The 26,953-nt window shown below is 36.1% G+C and overlaps 1 protein-coding gene across 3 annotated transcripts in view; it reads left to right on the top strand.

Moving 5' to 3' along the window:
* The window catches only part of ZNF654 (zinc finger protein 654), a 37,271-nt gene extending 12,329 nt beyond the window's left edge, over positions 1 to 24,942 (top strand). For 2 of the 3 annotated variants that reach the window (XM_075034073.1, XM_075034075.1), the window contains 7 exons: positions 4,161 to 4,242; positions 6,191 to 6,326; positions 10,522 to 10,724; positions 11,494 to 11,633; positions 16,439 to 16,580; positions 18,297 to 20,613; positions 21,006 to 24,942. In XM_075034073.1, coding sequence (XP_074890174.1) covers positions 4,161 to 4,242; positions 6,191 to 6,326; positions 10,522 to 10,724; positions 11,494 to 11,633; positions 16,439 to 16,580; positions 18,297 to 20,613; positions 21,006 to 21,013 — 3,028 coding nt within the window. In that variant the 3' untranslated portion in view covers positions 21,014 to 24,942. The remainder of the gene's footprint in view (positions 1 to 4,160; positions 4,243 to 6,190; positions 6,327 to 10,521; positions 10,725 to 11,493; positions 11,634 to 16,438; positions 16,581 to 18,296; positions 20,614 to 21,005) is intronic. The other variant, XM_075034074.1, reaches the window with a different exon arrangement.
* The last annotated feature ends 2,011 nt before the right edge of the window (positions 24,943 to 26,953 follow it).

The raw sequence follows: 26,953 nt of genomic DNA, 5'->3' as shown, positions 1-26,953 counted from the left end.
TTTAAGATAAATTTCTTGTGGTGTTTAAGAAATCAGTAAATTTTAAAATGGATTTTTACATTTGAGTTATCAAAATGCTTATGGGATGACCTGTTATACAGTTAACTGACCAAAAGTTGTATTCAACTTAAAGAACTGCAGAACACTATGTCATAAATCTTGCTTGCATTGGTGGTTTTCCCACGTGAGGGCTGAAAGTGTCAGGGTAATGATCAGTAGATAAGTGGAAGTCACATTTTTTTCTTGTTCTAAAACCCTACTTTTCAGGTTTCAAAATGTCAATGTCGGATGGAAGTTAAAAATAAATAATCTTTAAGTGAGTTAGATATGTGTAGCCATGGTGCCATGTAATTGATCTTCTCTCAGCAGATGGGGACAAAAACCTTAAAGATAGCTTTATTGTGATTTTGGTTTGAGTAAATCAGATTTATTTGTCCAGCTGCTTAAACCGCTTTCTTGTTGAGCGGTGCTTTCAAATACAACTCGGTATCTCAGTTCAGAACGTTGTGTGGAAATGTCTTGCTCCCGCCTCATCTAGTCATCAGAAGTGAATACTCTCCTAGTCTTCCTCTCTTAGTTTACTTGGTCAGGAGGACTGGGTTTCTTATCCTTTCCACTGTTCTTGAGCTATTGGTACTAATTACATAGAGTCAAGGCTTTATTCTGTACACTCACAGAGTATATGCTATCTTTAAGTGTTGGTGAAACTTCACCAAAGAGATTTACTGTTTTGTGTGCGCATGAAACTGTTTGACATGACACTATTTATGGAATCATAAGACAACAATTTTTAAAACTGGAATGCTCAGGTATCAGAGAATGACTAGCAGTTGCATCAAAACATGGTGACCTCTGTGGGTTTTTTTCCACTAGTTTTTAGAAAAAACCCTCAAAGTTCAAACCACACTTTTATATACTTTTAAGTATCAAAGCTTGGGAGTAGAAAAGGTAGGAATTCAGGTATTTGTTGTATGTAGGGTGGTCACTTCCTGATAATCTAGAAGTGAGTTGGTCAATGAGTTCCTGTCACCCTTGGTTTTTGGAGCTGGATTTACTCACTGAGATTTTCTTCCATTCTGGAATGCCAGCTTGTTGTTTGTTCTGATTGTGCTTGACTGGTGTAGTTTTGCACGTGGTATCATAAAGGGATCCTGGGGCTTAGTAGTTGCAGTTACCTGGGAAACCTTGCTCGAATCTCTTTTGAAAATTTGGTGTATATTAAGTCTTAGTTCTTTGAGAGCGAAAATCTGCCCGACTTTGTTGCCGTACTGGAGTAAGATTTCCTTGGCAACCAGACAATAAACTATTAACAGTAATGACTGTTGCATTTCCTATACTTACTAGCCTTGCTATTCATCACAAATGAAGCAGCATCTGTATTGCCATTAATATCAGGGGGTTTTAGTAATGGTGCCAGCATGCTAGTGTTCTTAGGCAATCTTCTGATGCCAGTAATATCAAAGTAGTGATGCAATAAATCTAGAAGCACCATTATTATAAATGGATGGATGTCAATGTGGCTGTGCAATTCTGCAGACTGGTTTAAGATAACAGTGCCAAGCTGGAATTGACTATAGTAATTTTAACTGAATGGAAACTGGTGATGAGGAAATAGAAATATTTTGATAGCTTCCTTTATTAGTCTGATAAGAGTGTGGAGCAGGTGCATTGATGGGGAAGAAAACTGTAGTTTATACTTGTTCACTATTAATTTTCAGATTATTTTTTTTCAAGATCCTATTCTCTTCAAAACAGTCAAAGCAAACAAAAATGGATGCATGCATCATTTGCTTTAACTGGTTTTGTCTTATTATTTAAGTTCCAGTTTGGTTGCTTTTCAGATCATGACATGACTCATGCCTGACCTTTCCTGAGAGTCAAGTATGCTGCAAAATTTTGTTTATCAACATGAAATAAGATGATGTTTTTCAGAACAAAGTACTTATTTTGGTACTGGTTGTTTTTTCATTCTATATTTGAGTTGAGATTCAAGGACCTAATCTGGAGAAAAATTCTGTCATTGAACATAATGGATGTGTATCTTAAATTTTCTAGGTCTGTGTTTTGCATAGTTTATCACTGATTAGGAAAAAAATTACTGCAGCATAGTCTAAAGGAAACCTAATTTTTTATACTTTTGCATTATTGCCATATAAAATTTCAGTTTGTTTATGTGACCATTAAGATCTTTTAATGCACACTATCTCTGAAAACGTTACTGAGAGGAAGAATTGTCCTAAGTCTGCTTTTTTTACTTCTTTTGAATTAGTTTTATTAAAAAGGAAACATTTTGTTCTGTAGGAATATTTTGGGTGTTAACTTCAAATATATTGAAGTTTGACTTTAAATTTGGGGATAAGTGCAGTGAACTTAATTGTTCTGCAAAAGAGTTCCTTGTCCAACTGTTCATGAAAAGCTGCCTTTTGTTTTAAGAGCTGTTGCAACGAGAGACTAAATTGCCATCAGCAAGATCTTGACTCAAAAACCTGTAGGTTGGAAGAATGCTGGAACCTCTTCCAGGAGTCATCTTCCACCTTCTCCTTCTCTGCCTCCTTATTCTCCCTGTTCATTCGGAAAAAAATGTCTAGAATAATCTTAAAGAAAATTATTCATATTTTCTTCTGTTACAAGGTCAAAGCCTTTGCTGTTCAGTTCTGTTTCTAAAATGCCCTGGATGCACAATTTTTCCATCAGTACTCCTTCAGTACTATCTTTATCTCTGAGAGTCGCTCAGTTATTGCCTGCCGCTCATGACTTTCTCAGCCAGCAATTGCAGATTATGTTAGTGCAGTACTTGGTAGTTGCCTTTCCAAGTAGAAATTAAATTTTTCAGAATCTTAAGGCAGCGCAATAGCGGGTGCACTGCAGCTGTCTGCAGATCTATGAGATCCTACTACCTAGTTTTTGGTTGAATTGACTGAGTTGCAAGTATTATCTGGAAGTATGCTTCTGTAAGTGAAGACCTAAATTGATTTGAGCTCTGGAAATCTACTTTTTACCAACCTCACTGATGCTGCTATCAGGATTGTTCATCTTGGTCACTGTATTAAAAACAAATAAAATCTCAACAAGTATTTTAAGATGATGGAAAACATAGAGGTCACAGGTCAGTTTGAATCTAGGCTGCTGTTGAAAGGATCAGTCCTGCCTTCTCCCTGATCTGCCACCTCTTTTGAGGTAACACTTGTGAATTCATGTTGCTGCACATAGACCTGATTTGCTTAAAAACTTGTTGCTGGTAAAATTGAGGTTTTATCAATTTGTTTGAATGCCACACAGAAGATGAATGTAGTTACATTTGTGTATTTGTGCAAAAGCTGCCCCTTTGAAAATAATCTTCAAAGACTTTTTTTGAAAAAATGAAATTTATAGCGAAAGGCTTTTATTTGGAAATAGGAAGTGAATAGCACCTTTAAACCTGCATCTTCATAGAGAGACTTCAATGGGCATTACAGCAAGACCGGCTGAAATGGAATAAAATGTGTTAGTAAAAAGTGCTTATACTTGAAAATATGAATTGTTGGGTATCTGCATTCATGTGAAGTTACTATTCCTTGAATGTAACTCTTTATACACTGTGCATACTATAGTAGTTTTACAGTTGTCCTCTTCCTTCCTCAAAATTGCTGCATATCTGACAAATGCTTTGGCTTTTGAAGAAGGTTCACTTTTGTAATGGTGAATGGGAAGCAGCAGTATGGAGGACATAAGAGTACTTGAGGGAGAAGATCAGGCAGGTACTGTGAGTCTAAATGTCCTGAACTGATGAAAAAGGTGCAGCAGAAGGGATTTTAAGTTGTGCTTAAGTATAATCTGTTTTATTACTGATTTGGTCTTGTTAGCTTATCTATGGCTGTATTGTATTTGCAATTTGATGCCTGATGAAAAATGTGTTTGAGGGGTGTGTGTGGAAGTCTAACTGCCAAAATCCAGCACAAAATATCAGACCAACATAAAATTTTTGCAGTATGAGTTGCGTTTAGAGAGTGTGGGGATTGGCCAAACTTTTTAGAGTGACTCTGGCATGGGCATGGGTCTAGAGCTTATGACAATCCTTATTTTGTTTTTAGTGCTGTGAAAACTAATAGCCTGACCATAGTTTCATTTTTTTGAATTAACATTTTTAGTTTGGTTGACTTGTCACTACTTCTGTTTTTTAGGAGTTTTTTTGAATTGCTGCTGTTCTTTGGAAAGGATGAGTTCTATGAAGATCCTTTGAAAGATATTTTAGGTTCAATCCAGGTAGTGTTGCCTACTTTCATATAAGTCTTTAATATTATTTTAGTACATGTAAAGACAGTTTTTGTGGATATATAACCTGGAGGAAACATGCCATTATAGTGAAAGAATGTAGCTGCTTTACTTACATTTATACCCAAAGGAAAAGCAAAAAAAAAAAAAGATATTTGAAGGGAAAGCCATTTATTCTTACATTTATAGTCAATATTGCTATTTGAATTTACTTGGACCAAGTAAAATGTACTTCTCTGTTTGTAATACCAATCTTGTTAAAGACATATTTTGTGCGTTTCCCGTATAGAAGAGGGAAGCCTTGCTTGTTTATATCTAAGTAGAACTTAATGTCATCCAGTGTTGCGTACCAGTTCATGACATGAAACCTCAAGTTTCCTTCTGTGGTTTTAAACAGTAAATTTGAAATTGAAACTCTATCTTGATGAACTCTTCAGGTCAGCATAAACTCTCACTGTTTAAAACTGTTGTACTCTTGGCTAGACTGGGACAAGGTTTTGTATGGCTATGTACAACTGCATAAGATAAATGATCCTGGATTTAAAAACTTATCTTTTTTTTGCCAGATATGTCTTTTTGACCTGAATTGATTTTTGAGAGTTGAGTTCACTGCATGGGAACCCAAGCACTTGTGCCACCATGAGAGGAAACTTATTGTAGGGAAAGAAGGGATGAAAAACAGGGTTGTTTCTCCTGTTAATACTGATCATGGAACTGCAGTTTGAGAAATAGCTATCCCGTAGTTATTTTTATGTTGATACCTGTTTGTTACTGCTGCTACAAATTAATGTGTCAGCACTACTTAATTATCAAACCAGCAGCAATGACATGCTTGATTAGAATTGGTGGAAGAATGGGATCAAGGAGTGGCTTAGCAGCCTCAGGAATTGGTAGGGTCTCTTGCATAAGAGTAATGGGACATTTTGGCAGTCCTGCAATAAGTGCTTTTCAAAAGCAGTCTATGAACAAGAAAGAATTTAGGAAAAAGTGTGATGTATAATACTTCTCTGTGCTTTTGTATTACAATTTTCAATTACCCTGGCTTTTAAACAATGGATGTATTAAAATAAATCTTTACATAATCTTCTAGATAAAGAATTTCTGAATCTCTTGTGTAATCACACTGTTAGTGAAAACCATTGTTCCAGTTACTTAACCATTTTTTACCATCAAACATACTCATCTGAACATAAAAGAAAAAAATTGGGTTGAAACTAAAAGAATTTACAGCAGAAAAGCATATGTGAAGGAGTTAATTGTGCATAGAAGCCATTCTTCAGCTACATCTTTTTGTTTCAAAATTAGATACCTTTTTCTTGTGATTAAAATTCTACTGTTGATTAACATTAATGTTAACACTTTTACCAGCAAATAACAAGGGGGGGGATGGGGACAGGGAACCTGGCTTATGTGAAAATCATGGGTGGCTAAAACATTCCAGATTATTTTAGGCAAGCATAATTTCTGTTATGTAGAGATTTGGAGAAAAATGGTTGCTTGAGGGCTGGTGACTCATATGGCTTAATTCAGTTTTTCCTTCGTAGAATTCAGACACCATCACTGGATCACAAATCCAGTGTCAGCATGTCTAAATCTGTGCAGACTAGCATGAGGTGAAGACTTCAGCATATGCCAGTAATATTTCTAATTCAAGGAAAGGTGGTTTTGCACTGTTATGCAAATGCAGGCTCTTGCTATGTGCTTATAGAAGACATGAGCATTCTGGCTTCCACAGTTCTGTATTACTGTTTATAGAGAATATAAGTTATTGCTTTAGGGCTTTGTGTAGGCCTGGTTGATGAGTTTAGCTTGAATTGTTGACTGAAGAAATACTTAAACATGGGTGGGTTTTCTTGTTTCTTATCTTTTGGATGGCCTAACTTTATTTTTAGACAACTTTTTTTTTCTTCTTTCTAATTGTTTTTCTTTTTACATGTAGGAATGTCAGAACCTTCTAAATAGATACAGAAATATGAACCTGGAACTAGTGACTCGCATCATACGAGATGGTGGACCATGGGAGGATCCAGTATTACAAGCAATTCTTAAAGCAAAGCCTGTATCACAGGAATTAGGTATTTCATTTACCATGTTAATTTTTTAGAGTACTGAAAAATGTGTTAAATTTTGCTTTTTTGATATTAGGGTCAGGTGTTGTCAGCTGGCATTGCACACAATTTTAACTATTTTTCTGTACTAAAATGTACATTCCCCTTTTTTTATTTGAAAGAAAACTAAATTTCTTTGCTAGTAGTTTAAGTCACTTATAGTGTAGAAATCGGATTATTAAAGATACAAGAGGCTACTGAGGAGTTACTTATAAAATTAATTTACCAAATCCGGACGTTCAACCCCTGGAAGAGAATGGAGAGTGACTTGACTTCAATTAGGCTACTGAAGTAACATGGTCAGGGGAGGACCTGATGTGTAATTCTGTCTCATGGTATTCTGACTCATTTAATTTTTCTTTTAAATTGTAAATATTAGGGCTTGTGGCTTTTCTTGGTTCTGTTTAGAATGAGGCCTGTGACTACACCTGATAGCTCCTTTATGTATATGTAATTCCTAGAGCTGGGAGTAGGGGAATGATTTCTCTTCAAGCTGAGAAGTAAACCAGCATTTTTAACATTTCGTGGAAACAAACATTACCGGAATGTTAATGAAAGTTCATGAGGGGAAAATATCCAATCTACAGTAAAGTCTTTACCAACATCTTATGTGACCTATTTGCTAGCAGTGTTCACAGAGGATCTCTTAAACGCTGTTTTTATTTGATAGTGATAGGAAATACTAGTTCTTCTCTAGTTGCTATAGTGTAATGCACGATTCAAATTCATTACTATGTTTATGACAGTGTGTTTGTTCTGTAGAGAGAGGAAGAGGACTATGAAGTCGAACAGCTTAGCGAGCTGCCTCCTTAACCAGAGAAAGTATTCTGATAGCAAATTAACATGATTAAGTGGGTAGTCGTCATTGTTTTGTGTCTCCTGTGAAGCAAGCACTTGAGCAACATAGTTTACCCATGATTTTTATTACATAACTGATAAACTTCTAGTCAAATACCGACTAGAAACAGAATGAAAACAGAGATTATTCCTGTTTTGTTTTGTATCAAATGACAAACTCTAGAAGTTTGGTGGTTATGATCTGAAGTTAGGTCTCAGTCTCCATCTCTCCAGCAAAGAATTAGTTTAGTCCTTTGCCTTAATGATTCACTTGATCATCATGAAGCCTCTCTATGATGGGTAACAGTTTGAGGATTTTCGCTTATTTTTAACCTGGCAGAGTAGGAATGAGACTGCCTGTTGTCACTAGATGATCATTTTGTTTCTTTTTGTTGCAGGCCATATCTCCTTCCCATCTGCTGAGGTATTCTGCCTCCTTTTATCTTCTGATATCCCCCCACACCCCCTTGACATATCTCATCTGTGATGACAAAGATTTTATTTTAGATAATACCTTTTGGAAGCTTTTTCTTTCTTGTCTCACTTCCTCTAAAATCTGATTCTTGTGAAGTCTTACACAAAGCCAACATTCTGTGCTGCTTTATAGGCTGGCAGTGTTTGGTGTATACTTTGAAACTTGGCCATATAGTTCCCTTGGGGATCACTATTTTAAATGAGAAAAACTGCCTATTATTGCTGAATCACCAACCATTACTTGCAAAAGTCAGTTTGATAAATATGTACTGTGTGAACTATGTAATCCTGTCCTAGATTCATTAATTACATGGAGAAGCTTATGTGAAGACAAACCTTGCTGTGTCTGTCTTTACATGAATTGTAGTATACTTTGAGATGTTGCAGTCTATTTTGAGATGGCTGGAAAGGAAGGCAGCCTTCGGGTTTAAAGAAAAATAGCAGGGTTGAAACATAGGAGCAATACACTTCTAGTAGATCAGGGAGAGTAAGGCAGTTTCCTGTGAACATCTAGAATAGTATTGCAGGCAGAGGTACACTCAGATGTAAGCAGTTAAGTTTCTAAGCTGATGGTTGGCATCTATCCCTCTAAAGCAAAGCACTGCACATGCTGCCTGGACAAGAATAGATGTTGTTTTCCCCAAGCCATTTTTAATGTATCACAGACTTGGCTAAATGCTACTATAGTAGTTAGCAGTTGTCTTTTGCTGGGGGGGTTAGAAGAGTTGTAAATGCTGCCTTGGGAAACGAGGGCATTCGACTACAGGGAGGGAGAACAATCCTGGCAGTGGCGTAGCTGGAACTTGCAGTCTATTTAAAAACAGCGTTGGAGGGTGTAGGAGAGCCCTGTCCCTGGAAGCTCGTGCTGTCAGTGTTGGAGGGTGTAGGAGACACCCTTCCCTGGGAGCTTGTGCTGTCAGAAGTGGGATTCTCATTTATGGAGCAGAGGGGTGTACTCAGAGTTGCCCACACAGAAAGTGGGAATGATATAACAAGTTAACCTGTATTGTGGACTGCGGTCTTCCTTTCTTTGAGGGAAAAGGACGTTCCAGCCAGCTGTTATATGTGCAGCATTTTCTTAACATTATCATGTAACAAAAGCTAAGTATTTCTGGCCTGATTTTTCAATGTGGATATTCGGTAATCTGTTGGGTAATGTTTGCATATGAAACTGATGGTTGGATTTATTATCATGTTAATTCAAAAAAGGAGAGGCCTTTACTTGGCTTTAAGGATTGTTCTGTGCCATCACTTTTTAATGCAGTTAATGACCAGTGTTAGACACTGGCTTTTCTTTCAGTTGTCGTCTTTACTAAATTTGTACCCAGAAGTGCTAATGCATAGTGGGAATGATATCTTCTCTTATGGTGGACCTTATGGTACATCTATTAACAAATATAATCTAAAACCTTGTATCACCTTTAATAATATTCCTTAAATGTTCATTAGCATATAATACCATTAGCTTGCATAAAAATAAAGATGCTAGAGAAATCCTGGTTTTGAGCATAAGGAATGTCTTTCAAACAGGCATCCTTTAAAAAAAAAAAAGTTTAAGTGAAAGCTCGTTATACAAGTAGTCTTTTTCTTTTGGCAAAAAAAATTCACTTAGCTGTTCAGATTGTTCAGTAACTGCTTCTATTTTTTTAGTCATTTAAAGTGACACTTAAAGTTGTTTGTAACTTTCTTGATACAGGTTCCTTCTAAGATATATACTTCCCATGCTCACTACTAGCCTTTATTGACTTTAAATTGACAATGTCTTTTATTTTTTTCTTTTTTAAAATATGAAACATTGTACAGTACTACAGGGCATGCACTGGAAATTGTGGGGTTTTAACTCTTTCTCTTAAGGTAGCTGTTGAGAATATAAAAGGAAGATCAGGCCATATTGTCCAATACATTACATAAATGTTAACACACTATTAACACCTCAGTGTGTGTTTACTTGACAAGATGAAAACAATTCTCAAAATAAAAGCAGCATTGCTGCATTTTGTACTCTTGAGTGATATTTTAACTTTTAATCCTAAGAGACACTAGGATCAGTGTGATCTTTTATAATAGAGATCTAAAGCATGTCTGCTATGTATTTTATAATTTCCCAATTACTTAAATGTTAGTAAGTAATAGTTATGTTCATGTTTAATACTTAAACATTAGTATTGTGAGTATCTCAGTTGAAACAATTTCATTCAAGCATTAGCTTTAAGATTAGCTTTTAGATCTGAAACACAGATTTCCAGAAATCAGGGCCTAGAATTTAAAGGTATTTAGGGATTTAGAATTGTGCCCAGTAGCACTTTTAGAGGAAGAAAAAGTATATTTTCCACTTCTCCAAGCAAAATGAAGGTATTCAAAACTACTTAAAGCAACACCATGTGAATTGTTGTTAACTTTTTCACCACTCTGAGCTCTTCCATTTTAATGGGTAATGAGTATCCTGAGTTGTTTTAAATATTTATAGTTATAGCATTGGAAGTGCTGTTGATCTTATACTTCTGACAATCACCCAGATTCCAGTGCTGAGAAAAAAGGGAATTTTTTTTCTCGAAAATGTTTGTATCTGCTTCTATGTAGTGTATATTTTACGAGTCCTTTGCAGCATCTTGTGTTGATCTGTTAGAAACAAAATACTGAATTAGATTACTGGTGTAAGAAAATAACAATTTCTGGTTCCAAGCAGAAGGACAGAATCTTGATGGTATTTAATATATGATAGCTTCTTTAGCAGAGCCTTTTTTTATATTATTTGTTGACATTGCACTATTAAAAACAACATTACATTTAAATTCATTTGTTGTTTGGACTTCATATTCTAATTGCCTTTAAATCTTTCTTTTCTGTACAGTTAACAAATATTTAAGCTCTGAAAATCCACTGTTCTTTGAACTACGTGCCAGATACCTTATTGCCTGTGAACGCATCCCTGAGGCAATGGCTCTTATCAAATCTTGCATAAATCATCCAGATATCAGTAAAGATCTGTATTTCCATCAAGCTCTTTTCACCTGTCTTTATATGTCACCATTAGAAGATCAGCTATTCCAGGAGGTATTGTTTGTCAGTATACATTTTTTTTAAATGAAGTGGTACATTATACTTACTGTATACAAGTTGTCAAGAGGAGCATATGGAACTCTGTTTTTGTAGAACCAAATGTCATAAAATCAGGCAACTACACCGGTGTTGCTTAACTCAGTGCTGGCTTAAGCTTTGAAAAGTTAAATGTTAAGTGCCTACAAATCTTGTTGACCTAAATGCAATTTTTTTTGGTCAAGTTTACTTGTAGATATATTCCCTAAATAACTTGAGTCATTAATATTTTGTAACTTCAGTGTATTGACTATTTTATTATTGACTATTATTTTAGCAAAAGCACTTGAGCCTGATTGATGTCAGTCCAGTGTTTTGTACGTTATATAGTTTTGTTAGCCTTGAAGTTTTTTTAATGATGTCCCGGTATGTAAAATGACACTGTAGCTGAATGTGGCCCTACTTTTACCACTGAGTACTTACTAGATAACTGCTTTTCTTAACCTTGTTTTAGGAACAAGCTACCATTGGGCAAAAAAGTGCTTTTGTGTAATCTTTTAATTTCTCAGACAATTATTCTGACTGTCATTACTCTAAGAAATATGAAGGAGCTCTAAATATCTCCAAAATCTCTATTTACAGACCTACACAAAAGCTGTTCCAAAGAAATCCTATGTTAATAGCAATTCCTGAAGTTTTCAGTAGCTGCTTTAATATAGCACGGTCTGATAGGTTTTTGTTTCATGTTAGCAAATTTATCTAAATTGATTTTATTTTAATTGTATAGCACTTGTTGAGGACTGATTGCAAGAGTGGAATTGAGATCATCTGCAACACTGAAAAAGAAGGGAAGACTACCTTAGCCTTACAGCTATGTGAATCGTTCCTAGTCCCACAGCTTCAAAATGGGGACATGTATTGTATATGGTAAATACTTTATTTCTGGTGAAGCAGCTTAGCAGATAATAAATGGTTATTGCCAAAATGAAACTCATCTAACTTTCAGATGTAGCTCAAGTTTAAAATACCAGATAAAAACATTCTAACATGATTTTTAAACACTCCTAGTACATCTGTTATGCCTGTTGCCTTTTTACACACAATCATGTACAGTGGTAGCCTACATAGTATGTAACACTTACTAACTGTTTCAAAGTAACAGAAGGGTGAGCCTTTACATACTTTATGCTGTAAATACCTATAAATATGGCATTTATTATTATCAATGTGTAACAATATGCAGTCTGTAGACTCTGGCAATGCAGATATTTTGCTGTTCTGCTAGTTAAATTACACTGCTTATAATCAAACTGTAGTATGTCACCAATGTGTCTAAAAAGAGAATATATGGTTCTGAAAATGCGCTATGAATTACGCAAACTTTTACTTCATAAACAGAGCCATAACATAAATGGTGGTCCTCTAGAAAACATTTAAGTAAGAATGTCTTCATACACACTGAATCAGCTTGATAGTTAAACATTTTTATGGCTAAGAAGTGTTTTCTAAAGAGTTGTCAAAACAAATGTCATCTTTCTGAGGACTGAAAGATGGCTAAAGATGATAATCGTTCTGTTTAGCCTGTATAATTTCCGTGCCTAAAGTAACATCTGTATTCCTTGGTAAAGTACGCTTAATTGTTCGATTATGTAGTTAAAGCAAAAAGGCTTAGTCAGCAAGGATTTGAATTTTTTTCAGTCAATAGAGATTAAATTATTAATCTGCATAACTAATTTTAATATGGAGTTTAGAAGCTATATAGGATTTCCCTGTTTCCAGATTTCAGAGAATTGAAAAGTAAGATGTGTCTACTTTTTTTTTCTTGAGCAAGTAATGAAGGTCAGACATGATAGTGCTTTTTCCTTAACTGTTGGATGAGTAATTGATTGTGTTGAATAAAAACCTTTTGAACTATGATTATGACATATATGTATAACACAATGTATTGGCAATACCTAGTGGCATTTTTCATTCAGTCTGTCCAGAAAAAGGTGGGCAAGACTGTCCCCATAGGACAGATGAAGAAGTTCGACCAAAAAGGTACATAGTGTGTGTAAGCCCAGCGACCAACTTTGGGATAGAATCCAACTTTGCTGATTCCTGTCCAAATGCTGCATCTCCTGACTTCTTATTTATCAGGAAATTCACAGATGTAACCTATGCGTATTGGTTACATGGTTAGTGCTTTCTGTTTGGGGGATTCAGTCTTTTAAGGAAGGCATTTAAATATTGGAATTAAACCTACCTTTTAGACCTTTTGCTGTAGTAACATTTTAACGTTGCTCTTACCACATTGATTATTAAGTCTTGCATCATCCATTTTGAAAACTGCTATTCAAAACATGATGTCTGTCCTCATGTTCTGGCAAAGTGGATGTCAAAAATGAAATTCCAGAAGAGACTAAAGTACTGTTTGAGACCTGTTTATGAAGGAAACCATTTTGGTATCTTAGTATTTTAATCTTCTGTTCAGAATATAGAACTTGAGGATCTTTGAAAGAGTTCAGAGCAGTTATGTCTGTGCAGCTAGAATAGCTGTTTTGTTCTTTACAGATGCTGAGCCTTAATAATTGTGTACCCAACAAGAGAAGTCTGCATAATGCTTAATAGATAATGTAAACTGGAACAAAGTTTGTGAAGGCATGACTATACTGTGATTCAAATTTTTGAAGAAGTAGGAGACAGGTTAAATTAACCCACATTGTGTGTTTTTCCCTAGAGAAGATTTTAATGTCTTCAGCACAGCATAAATCATCTTACCTTGTCTGGAATTCAGGACCTTGCAGATATAGCAGGGATCTAGCAGCAAACACTACTAGCAAAGATAAGATACCAGAATAGATTAGAAAGCTCTAAATAGCAGATATTTGCTATTGCTTAATGTGAAGCAGCTTTTATATGAAATCTTCATGCTGAAAACATTAGTTCTCATATTATCTCAGAGGAAGATGGACTTTAAGCAGCTCTGTCACAAAACTCTTACTGTTTTCATTGACATTAAGAATAAATTCTAGATTCAGATGATCTGAATTATTTTTCTGAAGTGAAAGCCCACTTACAAATTAATCACAAAGCAAGCTGTGCTTGGTCTTACTAGAAATATTTGTATACAAGGTATTGGTAAGAGATCAGTCCATAATGATGTGATTAATGACCTTCTAGTATCAAAAAGTGATGTCTCTTCAGAAAGACAGCCAAAATTTTGATGGAGCAAGTGTAGCAGAATGGCTTGCCTTTTCTGTCAAGCAATTTTAAAATGCTGTTTTGGCTGGTTTCACGTGATTCCTATGCAGTAAATTCAGGAAGTCGGGGAATTTCTTCCCACAGGTTCAATCAAATTGGCCTTTAGGTAATTTTTGTGAACTGGATAACGTTTTGGTAAAGTGTGCTATCTATGCCCAAGGAAAGATAGACTTTCTACTTATCAACAAGAGCTAGATCTAAAACCTTTGCTAAGGTAGGATGGGTTTAACCATTCTCTTACGTTGCTGATGGAGGCATGCAAAGGGTTTGGTATTTTGCGGAGGGTTAACAGACTGGAATACCTGGTTGCCTCTGGTAAAGAGGTACCAAGTTCTGTCATCTCACAGTGACAATTTAAATTGCCCCAACGTGTGTCCATAATAGTTGAAGCGCAGGCCTCAGTGTGAACCAAGTTCTACTATCCAAGAAGTAAATGTCATTAAGTACTGTACTACTATGCCATAATAATTGAGCAAATAGAAATCTACTCCTGCCTGCATTATCTCAAGTTTATCATCTGTGTTGTGGTCAGTGACACAGAAATATCTCAAGTGCTGCTGATTTCAGCATTAAAGTTGGTATCCAAAGCATTTAAGTGATTGGAATAGAGTCCAATCAGCTCTTCAAGAATGCTTTAAACCTTAATGATTATCAAAGTCAGAAATGTGCTTGAGAAGGAGAAACCTCCATGTCTACATGGAGGAATAAGACTTAAAATATTATTTTGCATCAGAGTCTAGTCAAATGGTGGTTAAACTGATTTAACAGCTTGCTCTTCACCAATGGAGCTGCTCCTTCTACTTTCAGTTTTCTTCATTCCTTTTTCAGCTCTTTCCTTGTGCCAGCCATCACAGTTGTCTGAACACATGGCAAGCCACTTTAACCACTAATCTCTCAGAAGAATAATTAGTGTTGAAATGGCTTGCTCTGAAATGGTGAGAGACAAAGCAGAGAATAAGTTGTATTATTTAATGGCTGTAAAATTTAACAGCAATAATGTGCAGTTCTTTCTTTTGTACTTCAGGTTGAGACTTTTACTGAATTTTTATGAATGGTTTGGTGCATGAAGACCCTAGTTAGTTTCAAACTCATATGTGAAGTTTGCAAAGACTTTCAGGAATTTAGATTTCCAGCCTGGTAAAGGCAGAGGTGAACAGCTTGTATCTTTAGAAAACCTGTAAGACTAATTTTTTTTGTGAGTAGAGCTGCTTGTAGAATTCCTTTTTCACAGTTTCCCCATATAAGCTTGATCTTTCTTTCAACTTCAGTTTTCTTGGGTTCTGAATGAAAGAAAACAATCAAGCTCTCTTGTCTAGCTCTTAAAATATCAAGCTGAATTGTAGAGCTGTCCTAAATTGAAAAGTGAAGTTGGTGTTTTGATACAGGCAGTTTTGTCACTTCCTTTCGTGCAGGCACTGACCTCACTTAAGACGAGCTTAATCTCAAAAGGTTTGCCTGATTTGTATCTGGCACAGACTGGAGACTCTGGAAGATTAGCCAAATATTTGGTCAGTAACTGGGTTTGTGTTTTCTGAGGGAGGAGGCTGGTGGAATAAAAAAGTGTCTTCCTTCAGAAAATGAAATTTGATCGGTCCCTTGTTTTCATTGTAATGTTAGAGTGGGATTTCTACTTAGTCCTAACTATGTCTACTCCTGGGTAAAATACCCGTGCTGGAAAATTTTCTTACAATTAAAAGTTAAGTCCGATTGCCTTTCCAACTCTCTGAATTAAAGTGCATAGAACTTACAGGCTGTAAATTTCAATTAGCTGTATTTTATAGACTAAACACATTACCTGTGTAGGAGCTCTGTTGCAGAGTCTAGCAATCTATTCTTATGTTTCCTTGTATCAGTCAGAAGTGTTATTTGACTGAGGATCGTAGAGATGTATGAATAGCTGTGGAGCCCGATACTTTCATGTAATTGCTATTGGCTAGAAAGACCAGTGATGTCAGCAGTAAAAAAAAAAAATAATCGTGTTGTAATATGCATAACTGGAGAACATCAATATTTCCTGTCAATGGACTGTATCAGAAGCTAGCTTTCCACAATGCTCCCATTTTCCACATTCGGACACTTCTTTTCCTGAAGGACTTCCCATCCACGCACTGAAAGTAACTTAATCCGAAGAGCACACAGAGCTTGCTGTTCAGCCTGATGGTTGTTGCTGGCGGTGTTAAGGGCTAGATGCTGTAACATCTGATTTTATTATGCAGTTCTCTGATGCTAAGCTGAATACATTAATATTTTGTTGGATATTTAATTGGCTCAGTGATAGGAGATATCCTGAAAATTTTCACAAAGTAATTAAGTTGCATTTTCCATTGTACATATTGTGTACAGTTGTGGTGTTAATTAGATTGGTATTACGCCCTCAAATATGATTTTACTTACAGAATATCCAAATAGTTGTTCTTAGTAATGCATCATGCTTAGTGATAGAGTTCTAAAACTCAACCTAATCAAAATACTTCGTTCTGTACTTATAGGGACCTGATCTTCATTTGGAGTAAACTGCAGCTTAAATCTAACCCATCAAAACAAGTGTTTGTCGACCAGTGCTACCAGCTTTTAAGAATTGCTACAAATGTCAGAGTAATTTTCCCTTTCATGAAAGTCATTAAGGATGAAGTAAGTTTTGTTTGTTTGTTTTACCCTGCCCCCTCCATTCTTTTTGTAAGTGAAGAGAAATTATTTTTATATTGTGTAATGGCAACTTTTTGTGGAAAGTTAAGAGGGGCTAAGGAACGACACAGTATTAACTTAAAAATTTTGTCAAGTTCCAGAATGTGCTCCAGTATTGTGATTGGTCTTGGTCTGTTGTGTGGTTTTAAGATTTTTTTGTTTGTTTTTAATTGACTGAATTCTGACTTTTTCTTTCTGCCTGCAGTAAGTTTGAGGAACGTTATCCTCTATAAATAAATGGGAAAATTAATAAATACGAGGAATAGATGTGAAAGATGCATTGGTTGGGGTTTTTTTTTTAGCTTGGCTCCTTAAGGAAATAGGACTTGTTTAATGCCAATGTATCTGCCTTTCACCCTTGTTAAGTTCTGAATCCTTTCACCAGTTCTGTTCAAGTCTGCGGAAGTGCTTAATGTAACATAAAGGAAAAGCTAGATTAAGATAGGGGAAGGCATAATTTTGCTTCAGAAAAGTGCACTGGTTTTCATGCTTCAAATGTTAGTCTTATACTGTCCCGTACAGGCATCTGCGGAAGATGTAATGTGCAACACTTTGCTCACAGGAGTGCAAGTTGTTTCCAAACAAAGGTTGTTTTTTACCATTAACCTGACTGATCAGAGCTCCTTCATATTCTATGCCCTAAATGAATTATAAATTATTTTGTCATGGGTGATGCTGTACAGTTCTAATTGTAATGATTTCTTGCTGTTCAAGATTTTATTCTCAGTATGTATCCTAAAATACTTGTGGTGACATGAATAACTTTTATTTGTATTTGCATCTGAATCATTGTATCTTTTAATAACCCACTATGTATGGAGCATTGTATGTATTTGTTAACATACATTTAAATATAGGTAGGTATTAATTATTTCTAAATTTCCTGAAACTCTTTTTACTTTAATCTGCTACCTGTTGGGCAGTATGTTTCTCCTCATCTCTCTGAATTACGTGTTCAGGGCAGGGCCCCCAGCCTAAACTGTAGTATAGAAATTCTGCTCATTGGAAGGACAGTTTGTCAATTCTGAAAATTCAAGCCTTTTAGAATGTTTGGCCATGGGTTGTTATGGTTTCCCTGGTGGTCGTTGTTCAAAATTGAGGGCAGTATTTTATAGCTTGTATTTTTATGCAATGTAAGTTAAATGAGTTAGAACAGGGGCAAAACATAGAGTAACTGTCCAACTGTAGTGTGAAACAGCCTAGGTAGTGAAGATGCAGACAGAAGATACTGCTAGATCAGGTATGATTTGCTGCAGTCTTGTTTTATATGCCCAAATAATTAATTGTGTTTCACTATAGAACTGCACGTGGCAAAAGTATCTGAAGCTTTGTTGACAGTAGCTGTGTAGCTTTCAGTGCAAACCAGATGTTATTTTTGAGCATTTTTTATCTGTATTTTATAGTCTGATTTGAGCATTACTTTACAATGTACGTGCCTTCAGGTAAAGCTTACTAGTAGGATGCTTTCTGAACTCCTAACTATTTTGCAAGAGTATTAGTATATGGGATGTTGATGTTTGGGCATTGTTTATACTAGTTCTTTTTCTTCTGTGGGTCTCATTTTTTTATTTTACTTTCAAGCTATAGACTTTTGTAAGCCCATAAGGAAAATACCATTATGCATACTCTATAATTATGTACGCTGTAATTTCCTTTGTGCAGGTTGGTGAAGATGGTCTTCAGATATGTGTTGAGATATGTGGATGTGCCCTACAGTTGGACCTCCGTGAAGATCCCAACATGAAAAGTCTTATTTATAAAGCAATTGCTCATTTTCTACCAAATGACTTGGAGATCCTCAGAATTTGTGCTCTTTCAATCTTTTTTCTTGAGCGCACCTTGGAATCTTACTACACTGTTGAACATTTATATAAATGTGCGGATGAAGAATACAATGAGTGCACTAGTTCTGTTCAAAACCGTGTACGTTTTGAATTGCTTCCCATTTTGAAAAAAGGTTTGTTTTTTGATCCTGAGTTTTGGAATTTCTTGATGATCAAGCAGAATTGTTTAGCATTATTGGGGGATAAAGCCTTCACTGGCATAAGTGAAAGTACACTGGAAAACTCTACTGCAAATACAGAGAAGATAACAGAGTATAGGGCTCTGAATGAGGAACGTGTCTGTTCAACAGATGTAAGCAATGGGGAGCTTGACCCTGAAGACCTCTCTGAACCCCAGTCCAAAGGTAATGCCAAAAAGCACCATGAAGCTCTTGAGGCATCTAAAATGTTAGATCAAACTGTACCAAGGCACCGCTGTGTGATATGCAACAAGGAATTTCTTGGTGGTCACATTGTGAAACATGCACAAGCTCACCAAAAAAAGGGCAGTTTTTCCTGTGTACTTTGCACCAGAAAGTTCAGGCAAAGAGGACTTATGCTGAAGCACTTAAAGAATCATGTCAGGAAGATAGAAAGGCAACATCTTGCAGCAGTTCTTGAGGCTGGTCAGCAGGCTCCTGCTGTTAATGAACTAGAATGTTCTGATGTTTCTCTGTCTCTTGAAAACGGGAATTCTGATGGTTCCAAAGATAACGAACCAGAGACTGCAATAGCTCCAACTGCTGACCAAGTGGTCCAAGTGGAAGAGGAGACTGCAGAACAGGTATTTGATGTGGTGGAAAACCATCTAAGTGACCAGGATGATGCTACTGAAAATAGTAGTGACAGCTGTTTTAATAATGTTCCTGAAGCTTTAAGTACAGAAAGTTTGCCTGAAGATGATGAGAGCTCCAGTAAAGAGTCACCTATTCTGCACAAAATGAATGGAGCTTTTTGCTCTCAAAAAGACATTGATGCTATGGATGAGGAAGGAAGCTTTAAGTGCCCTGCTAATGGTTGTGCTAGAGTGTTTAAAAAGATAAGATTCCTCAATAAACATGCAAGAAAAGCTCATCCAACTGATTTGAAAGTGCAGCAGCATATAATGAAATGGAATAAAGGAAAATGTCGGTTCTGCCAGAGAAAATTTGCTGATTCCCAACATTTTATAGACCACCTGAAGAGACATGTGTATCCAAATGTTTACTTTTGTTTACACTTTAATTGTAATCAGAGATTTAAGCTGTCAACTGAGCTTGCAGAGCATACAAAAAGTCATAGTGTTTTTAAAGCTCAATGCAATTTTGCAGAGTGCTGTGAGCTATTTGAGGAGCTCCCTTTGCTGTATGAACATGAGGCTCAGCATTATTTAAATAAAACACCAGAATGCTCAGAAGATGCAAGTGAAAAAGATTCTTCAGATGATCCTTCAGAACTTTGTAGTTACCAGGATGATGATGAATCTATTAATGAAAAAGAAACTGTAGATTTACCAATTCCAACTTGGAAGTCAAGGAAGGATTCTACAGAACCAAAGACATATATTCAAAGTGTTGAGAAGAAAGCAAATAATGTAATTCACAATGGAAATGAAAGTTCATCTGAGGGTAGCGCTACAGTTTTAAGTTTGATAGACCAAAAGACACCTGTGTTACAGCCAAATTCTGAAAACTGTAATGTTGTTAGCGACCAACTAGTCAATGGGCACAGTGACCTAGATCAGACATCATCAAAGTCTTCAGAAATATCTTCGGACAGAGTGGCAGATGAAACAAGGACAGAAAATGGGTCAGTGTTACCAGTTTTACAGAATTGTCATGATACACCACAAAATAATGCTGCTGCCTCGCAATTACCTTCTAAACCAAATCAGACAACAGAGAATACTTCATATGGTGTCATCTTAACAAAACCGTATTTTAGACCATTGCCTCCAAGTTATCTTGATGAACGATACATTAGCATGCCAAAACGTAGAAAAATTTTGACTGATGAAGTAGATGCTCATTCTGAACAAGATACATTTTGTAGCAAAACAACAGAAAGATTTAGATGTGGCAACTGCTTGACCATCTACTGTAATTCAGAAGCACTTGAGGCTCACCTTGCACAAAAGAAGTGTCAGACGCTCTTTGGATTCGATTCAGATGATGAAAGTAAGTCTTACAGTCCTTGTGGGTTGGTTTGTTTGGAAGTAAATACCAACCAGAAAACTGTATTTGAAAACAGGCAACCTGATGGGATAGATAAGACAGACAGGACTTCTAAGCAATTGCAGTATCCTAGAGCTTAGACAATTAAATCACAATGCTGTGCTAAATTGGAAGTTCAAATTGGACATGCTGTTTAGATTAAGAAAGAGGTGGTGAGAATTGATAGGCAGCTCTAATGGAAAAGACTTCTCATAGAACAGAAGGGGCTAATTCAATCTGTCTTCCCTTGCATGTTTGAAACTAAACATGTTGAAAAACATAAGCAGTGTTCTAGATTAAAGAATGATTTACATTGGTTAGTCTTCATTTTAATCCCAATGCATTCTCTTTTACAGGTGCCTGATTCAATGTTGTGGGAAAATGTATCAAATGAGGAGTGGTGTAAGAAAACACTACGTGAAGAAGCATCAGTTTGTTTCCCAGTTGGCCTTAATCATAAAGCAGTCTCAAATTACTAAACAAAAACATGACCTTGATAAAGACAAAGCACATTTTCTAGACAAAACTCACAGAGGAGTAATAGGAGCTCTGCAGATCTTGAGTCCAGAAAGGTTGCTACAAAATCCCCAAAGTACCAGTTATCCAAAAAGCCACATTCATTCCAAATGTGTGATTGAAGCTTAGCGGCACAGTCTTTCTAGCATGAAGGTTTAAGGAAAATAAGGCATACAGTTGAGCAAGCAGAGAAAGCAGAGGTGTTAATTGCCTTATGGAAATAAAACCAACCAATTCTGAAAGCTGCTTTAGTTGGAAAATGTGTGGTTAAAGGATATCCATCCACACAGCTGGGAAGGAATCATTCAAGAAGGTGTTACGTTATTGTAATATGGATAAGAAATGCATAGAGGAACCATGCATTCTTTTTTCAAAGTTTGAGTATGTGATTCCATTATCTGCTAAAAAGCATGGAGCTCATTTAATAAACTTAGAATCCAAAAGAGGAATGTAGAAAGAAAGCTAAGATGGGTGGAATAGCCAAAAACTTCAAGTACAGAGCATGCAAGGTAAAATGAGTTGATGTGATATTAAGGGTGAAAGTTATGCACAGTGGAAATCAGATGCATGCAAGAGAAGCCCTTTTCAAGGCTATGGTAAACGTGTATGTTAAGTGTCCTGTAAAACATCTGTTGTAGGTGCGGGAAGACTAATACAAGCAGTAAGTGCACAGATTGTGTGGCTATTAACAGAAGCCAATTGAAACAAATACAGAATGTGAAGGGGGTTAAGCTTGCATTAAGGGCAGAGTTAAAGTAATTTTATGCAAATACAGAGGTCCTTCAGCTGTTGATATGACTGAAAAGAAATTGAGATGGCTTCCTGTTTAAAAAAAAATAATTAAAAAAAAAGGCAGGCAAGAGCAGAGCACATGTTAAATTGAAAAAAAAATATCAGGAGGAGCCTGTTTCACCTGTGATATTTCTTAATGGTGGTGGGTCACAACTCAGTACATTACTTATTTACTGTCTAGAGGAAGGGAGAAAATATGTATTGACTCAACATTAAGACACATTACAACCCTATCTAGTAGTGTCTCTTGAAAAGATAGCCTTTCCCAGAAGTTAGTGAAGGAGTTAGACTTAAATGTTAAGCACTTTATCCAAAATTCACTGTTCATAGAAACAATCAGAATGTGAAGACAAAAAATTTGAGTCATTCAGCTCTATATGTAACATCGAAATACTGGACACTTGGAAACCAAAAAGATGATGTAGTTTTTGATGTTCCCACCTCAAACAGAGGTGTGGCAAACATTCACATTGTCTAATTACTGTGCTAACTTATCCTCTAGTTTATCTTATACTGTCTTGCCACCTAAAAATACTTTATTTGGGATCCTGTTCTATGCGGGTAGCTGAAAATTTTAATGTGGTCGTAGGCACGGAAGGTATAGTGGTGAATATTGGTGTGTACAGATGGAGTCATTACAGAAATGTAGGATAGCAAAGACCAGCTGTTCCTGCTCAGCTAGCTTGCTTACTGAATAAATAGTTCATCACAATGCCTGTATGGTATAAGATGATGATCAACTTCCTTAAATCAACAGATATGTAAAAACTAATGAGTAAAAAATCAAGAGGTACATAAAAGATCTGTTCATTGTAGCAACGGCTCACACTTGCAAACCTAAGGGTTTCATTGTAAAATAGGCTGTTAAGTAGTTCTGGAACTTAAACTTAATAGTTCAGTAATGCCTCTGCTAATAATCCTCTGTGAAATTAAACAGATATTTGCATTAATTCTGCTTCCTTTTCCCCTCCTGGGAGGTAAAAAGAACGCAAATTCAAAATCGTAGTCTTGAATTCTAGAAAATTTTTGCCTTAACTTTGAGTTGGAATAACATAAAAGGTTATAAAATTATGATCACAGGTATGTGTGCATTACATTAATACCGATGACTGGCCCGCTTTCAGAGATTTGTATGACATTTGAGGCACCAAAGAGGTTTTTTTGCAGTTGCAAAAAAACTGAATTAAATGCATCATTCATTATATATACATATATACACACACTATATATATATTTACTTATATAAATACATTAAAAGTTTTTAAACATAAAATTAATGGGGACCTTATCAGCCAAATGCACTTTTACATTTTTTGTTTTCAAGTTACCAACTAATTTTTAAGGACCCAGTTACCACCTTGTATGTTCTCAGGCTCCCCTTTCTTTGCTTAACATTGTTAATCTAGTTAATTTGCTTAAATATATTTGGAAAAAAAGGTTAATTTTAAAGTATTACAGTTTTAAAAATCTGAAACTCAGATATGACAAAAATATTTGTGTAAAATCTTTTAAAATGTACCTTTAATCTTTGGTGCTTTTTTGCCTTTTCCTGGAGCTCCATGTGTTTGAAGATGCTTTAAAAACATGATTGAGACTTGTATTTTCTTTTGTTTAAAGTGTGTAGATAAATGCATCTGTGTACATGCATAAACTGTGACCATAATTTTTTGTACCTGCATTAAACTCATTTTTGTTCAAAGATGCTTTTCTTGGACACCACCATTTGTTTATACCATGTGTTCAGTATATACACTTTGGAGAATGGAAAACTGAATTCTTGCATAGGTGAACATTAGCATCACCTAACACCTATCAGAAATATACTAAATTGACTCAAACTGGGTGGTAACATTTTTGTTTTAAGTAATGATTTTTACTTCAAAAGACATTGCATTTTCCTTAAAATACTCTCTGATATCTCTTGGTATTTTCAGAAAGTTGCAGTATTAAACAACTGTAATTAGGAGCAAAAAGATACTTGTAACATGTAGGGGGATAATTCTACATGCTTTTTAAGGATTCCTTAGTATGTTGAATATTACCCTATACTAAGCCTGCAACTTCTAGGGCTGAAAAAGGTTCCAAATCTAGAATTGAAAGTTTGGGGTTTTTTCCCCCCAGGCATTAAGCATTGTATGATATAATTGGAAGTACTTCTTCAAGATGTATCACTTTGATTCAATAAATACTGAAGTACATGTGTAATGTAAGCATGCAAACATCTTAAAGCTGCCTGAAGTTACACATGAGCTTAGGAGCTTTGTTGGATCAAAGTTTGTGCATTTCATTACTGATAATCGTATTCTAATAACATTCCTCCAGGTGGCTATAACTTGGATTTAGACTTTCCTTTTAAGACTGTCTACTCTAACCTGATCACCGTTCACTGTAAAGGTCATGTAAATTCTAATTTTCAAAGAGTTGCCGCTTGGCACCTTTTACAAAAAAAAGAAATACTGAAAGTAGGTTGAAAGTGGTCATATCTGTGGGGAAAGGTCACTGGTACTTTGGTTATTTAGCCATATTCATTAAAACTATATAAATTGTATAGTTTGGATAATTTATAACATTAAACTTTGTGATTTTAATATCACATTGAAGGTTCAGCTGTACTCATTTCTTTTATTGTTTAACACCAGTGCTATGGACAAAAGACTCAAAGGGGGTGGTAGTGTTACTATTTTCTTAATTTATTTGGTACTGTATAACACCTTTCTGATTAAATGCAGTGTATGCATTTTGGGACTCTTAATTTGTAAAAGCTGTTACAGGTTCAGCAAGAAAGGAAATTTGTGCTTCCTTGTTGAATGTTAAATTATTTTACTTTGCATTTTATATAAGAGTACAAATTAAAACTGAGCCATCAAACTGCAATAAATCAACAGTAGTGTTTCATTTTAAAAACTTTTTTGTACTGTACATAGATTTGTTCAATAAAACATTGTCTTTGTTGTTGATAGAAATTGATCTTGTCTTTTGGGGAATTACTCTGAAAACACTGCTGCAATGTTTATAGTTACTGTGTTACGTGTGGTGTATGATTGTTGCACAGCACCTGTGTAAAGCTGCCAGGTCTTGATGTTCCAGGTATGTGGTTATCTGGATTTGAATAGACTAAATCTATTGAAGTATATCCAAGAATACCCAGGATTACCAAGGAAATTAAAACAACTCTCATCTCTCCTCCTGCCCCCATTTTCTTCCTTCTAGCTAATTAACTACCTGCTCTGGTAAATTTGGGACCTCTTAGTTAAATACGTCTTCAGAAAGTCATGGTATTATTACAGTTTCTTTACAAATAACAAATAGATAACTGCTGAAGAGAGAGGCATGTCTCTGTGAGGGAGAGGAATAGCTTTTTTGGTCATCGGTCTGAGACACGTGAAGAACGCACCTGCAGAAAAAGCTTCCATCAGCATTTGAACTTTAGACACCAGGCAATCCACTCCTCAGGTTTGACTGACCCTAGCCATCTTCAAAACACTGGCAACTTTTAAGAACATTTATTTGAATAGTCAGCTACGTGCACTGGGAACCAGCCTTCATAATTAGTGCACATATCCAAGTCATTTACAAACATCGTGTATTGTTCAGATGATACACTCCCTGGTAAAGGAAGTCCATCCGAACACAAGGGGAAATGGGAATCTGCTCGGTGATCGCCCAGGATCTCTGGACAGGACAGGCCTGTGAAGAGTCTGACCTGGTGAGAAAGGGCTCGTGCAGTGTTTTTTGACATGCATATGGAGAATGGCCTAAGTCTGGCAGGGCAGAGATGGAGGCGGTAGGGCTTGGGAGGAATAAAGCTTGCAAGGAAAAGTTTTATGTGGTGTTGAAAGAAGTCAGCAGACCCGTGTTCATTTCAATGGCTTGTATGGTGTTCACTCCTGGAGGGCAATGGCTTCAAAATGCGGGGGAGGTTAACCACTCTGAAACTATTCTGTAGGGCTTGAAAGCTGAACTTGGGGCCACAAACAAGTCTGGATGCAGCAGTTTCAAGATACCTCTGCTTCAAGTTGTTTGTTTTCCTCCATCAAAAAATTGCTTTTCAGTGGTGCTGCGTTACAAGTACCAAATGCTGGCCTAAACCTCTTAGGAAGATTGGTTGACAGTAACGCATAGAGCTGAGCCTCAGTTGTTGCGCTTCATGAGCTTATGTTTGTTTCTGATAACGCCGTTAATAGAGGTAGTAACCTCTAGTGTGATACACTTGTTTTCCATTGCTTTGTTTAGTTCCCTTGATTGAATGCTGTAGTCCAGAGATAAAGACAGTGTAATTGCTTTTTTCTTTTGCTTCAAAAAGTTCAATACTGTCATCTGAAAGTGCTAAATTATTCCAATTTATTATTCACAGTCCTGTAAATTCTTAATGTTTTTTGATCACAGATTTTGACTGTCTTCTGCAAAATTCTGAATGGTGATTTTTTTGTGTGTGTAACTTCAGACTTACCTTTATTTTCTACTTTGTATAATTTTGACAAGGTCCTTGCCTAAGAAAGTTACTGTGTTTGGGCATAAGGGTAAAGATTCTCAAATCTCTGGTACTATGGCATACGCAAGTTGCAGGCAAAATATTTATTGAAATGGCAATGTGTACATAAGCCATCTGATAAATTCAATGCAAAATATATTAACATACCAAATGTAAACTTTTATGCCCTAGATATCGTTTTAATTCCTTTGACATGCTAACATTGCAGGCAGAAGTAACGATTTCTCAGTAGAACCATACCCGAAGTTGGTAGCCCAATGCAGCATTGTAAGTTTTCTCATCAGCGGCCCACTTCACAACAGGTTAGTGTGGCTGGTAAACAGGGCAGGAGAAGTTTGGTGTCCAGTGTTAAACAGCTGGATTGTGAGGACTAAATATGGAGCTTTGACCCCAAAGGGAGGTTGAGGTTCCTGGATACGTGAAGCACCTAACGATTAGAAGCGGCTTGATAGACCAAGAAGGTGCTCAAGGGTGCTTGAAATAGTTTAAGACAAATACCAACTT

The sequence above is a fragment of the Buteo buteo genome, chromosome 8 (assembly GCF_964188355.1).
Source record: "Buteo buteo chromosome 8, bButBut1.hap1.1, whole genome shotgun sequence".
Classification (NCBI taxonomy): Eukaryota; Metazoa; Chordata; class Aves; order Accipitriformes; family Accipitridae; genus Buteo; species Buteo buteo.
The sequence above is the reverse complement of the archived record's forward strand: the minus strand, read 5'-3'. Positions and strand labels throughout refer to the sequence as shown.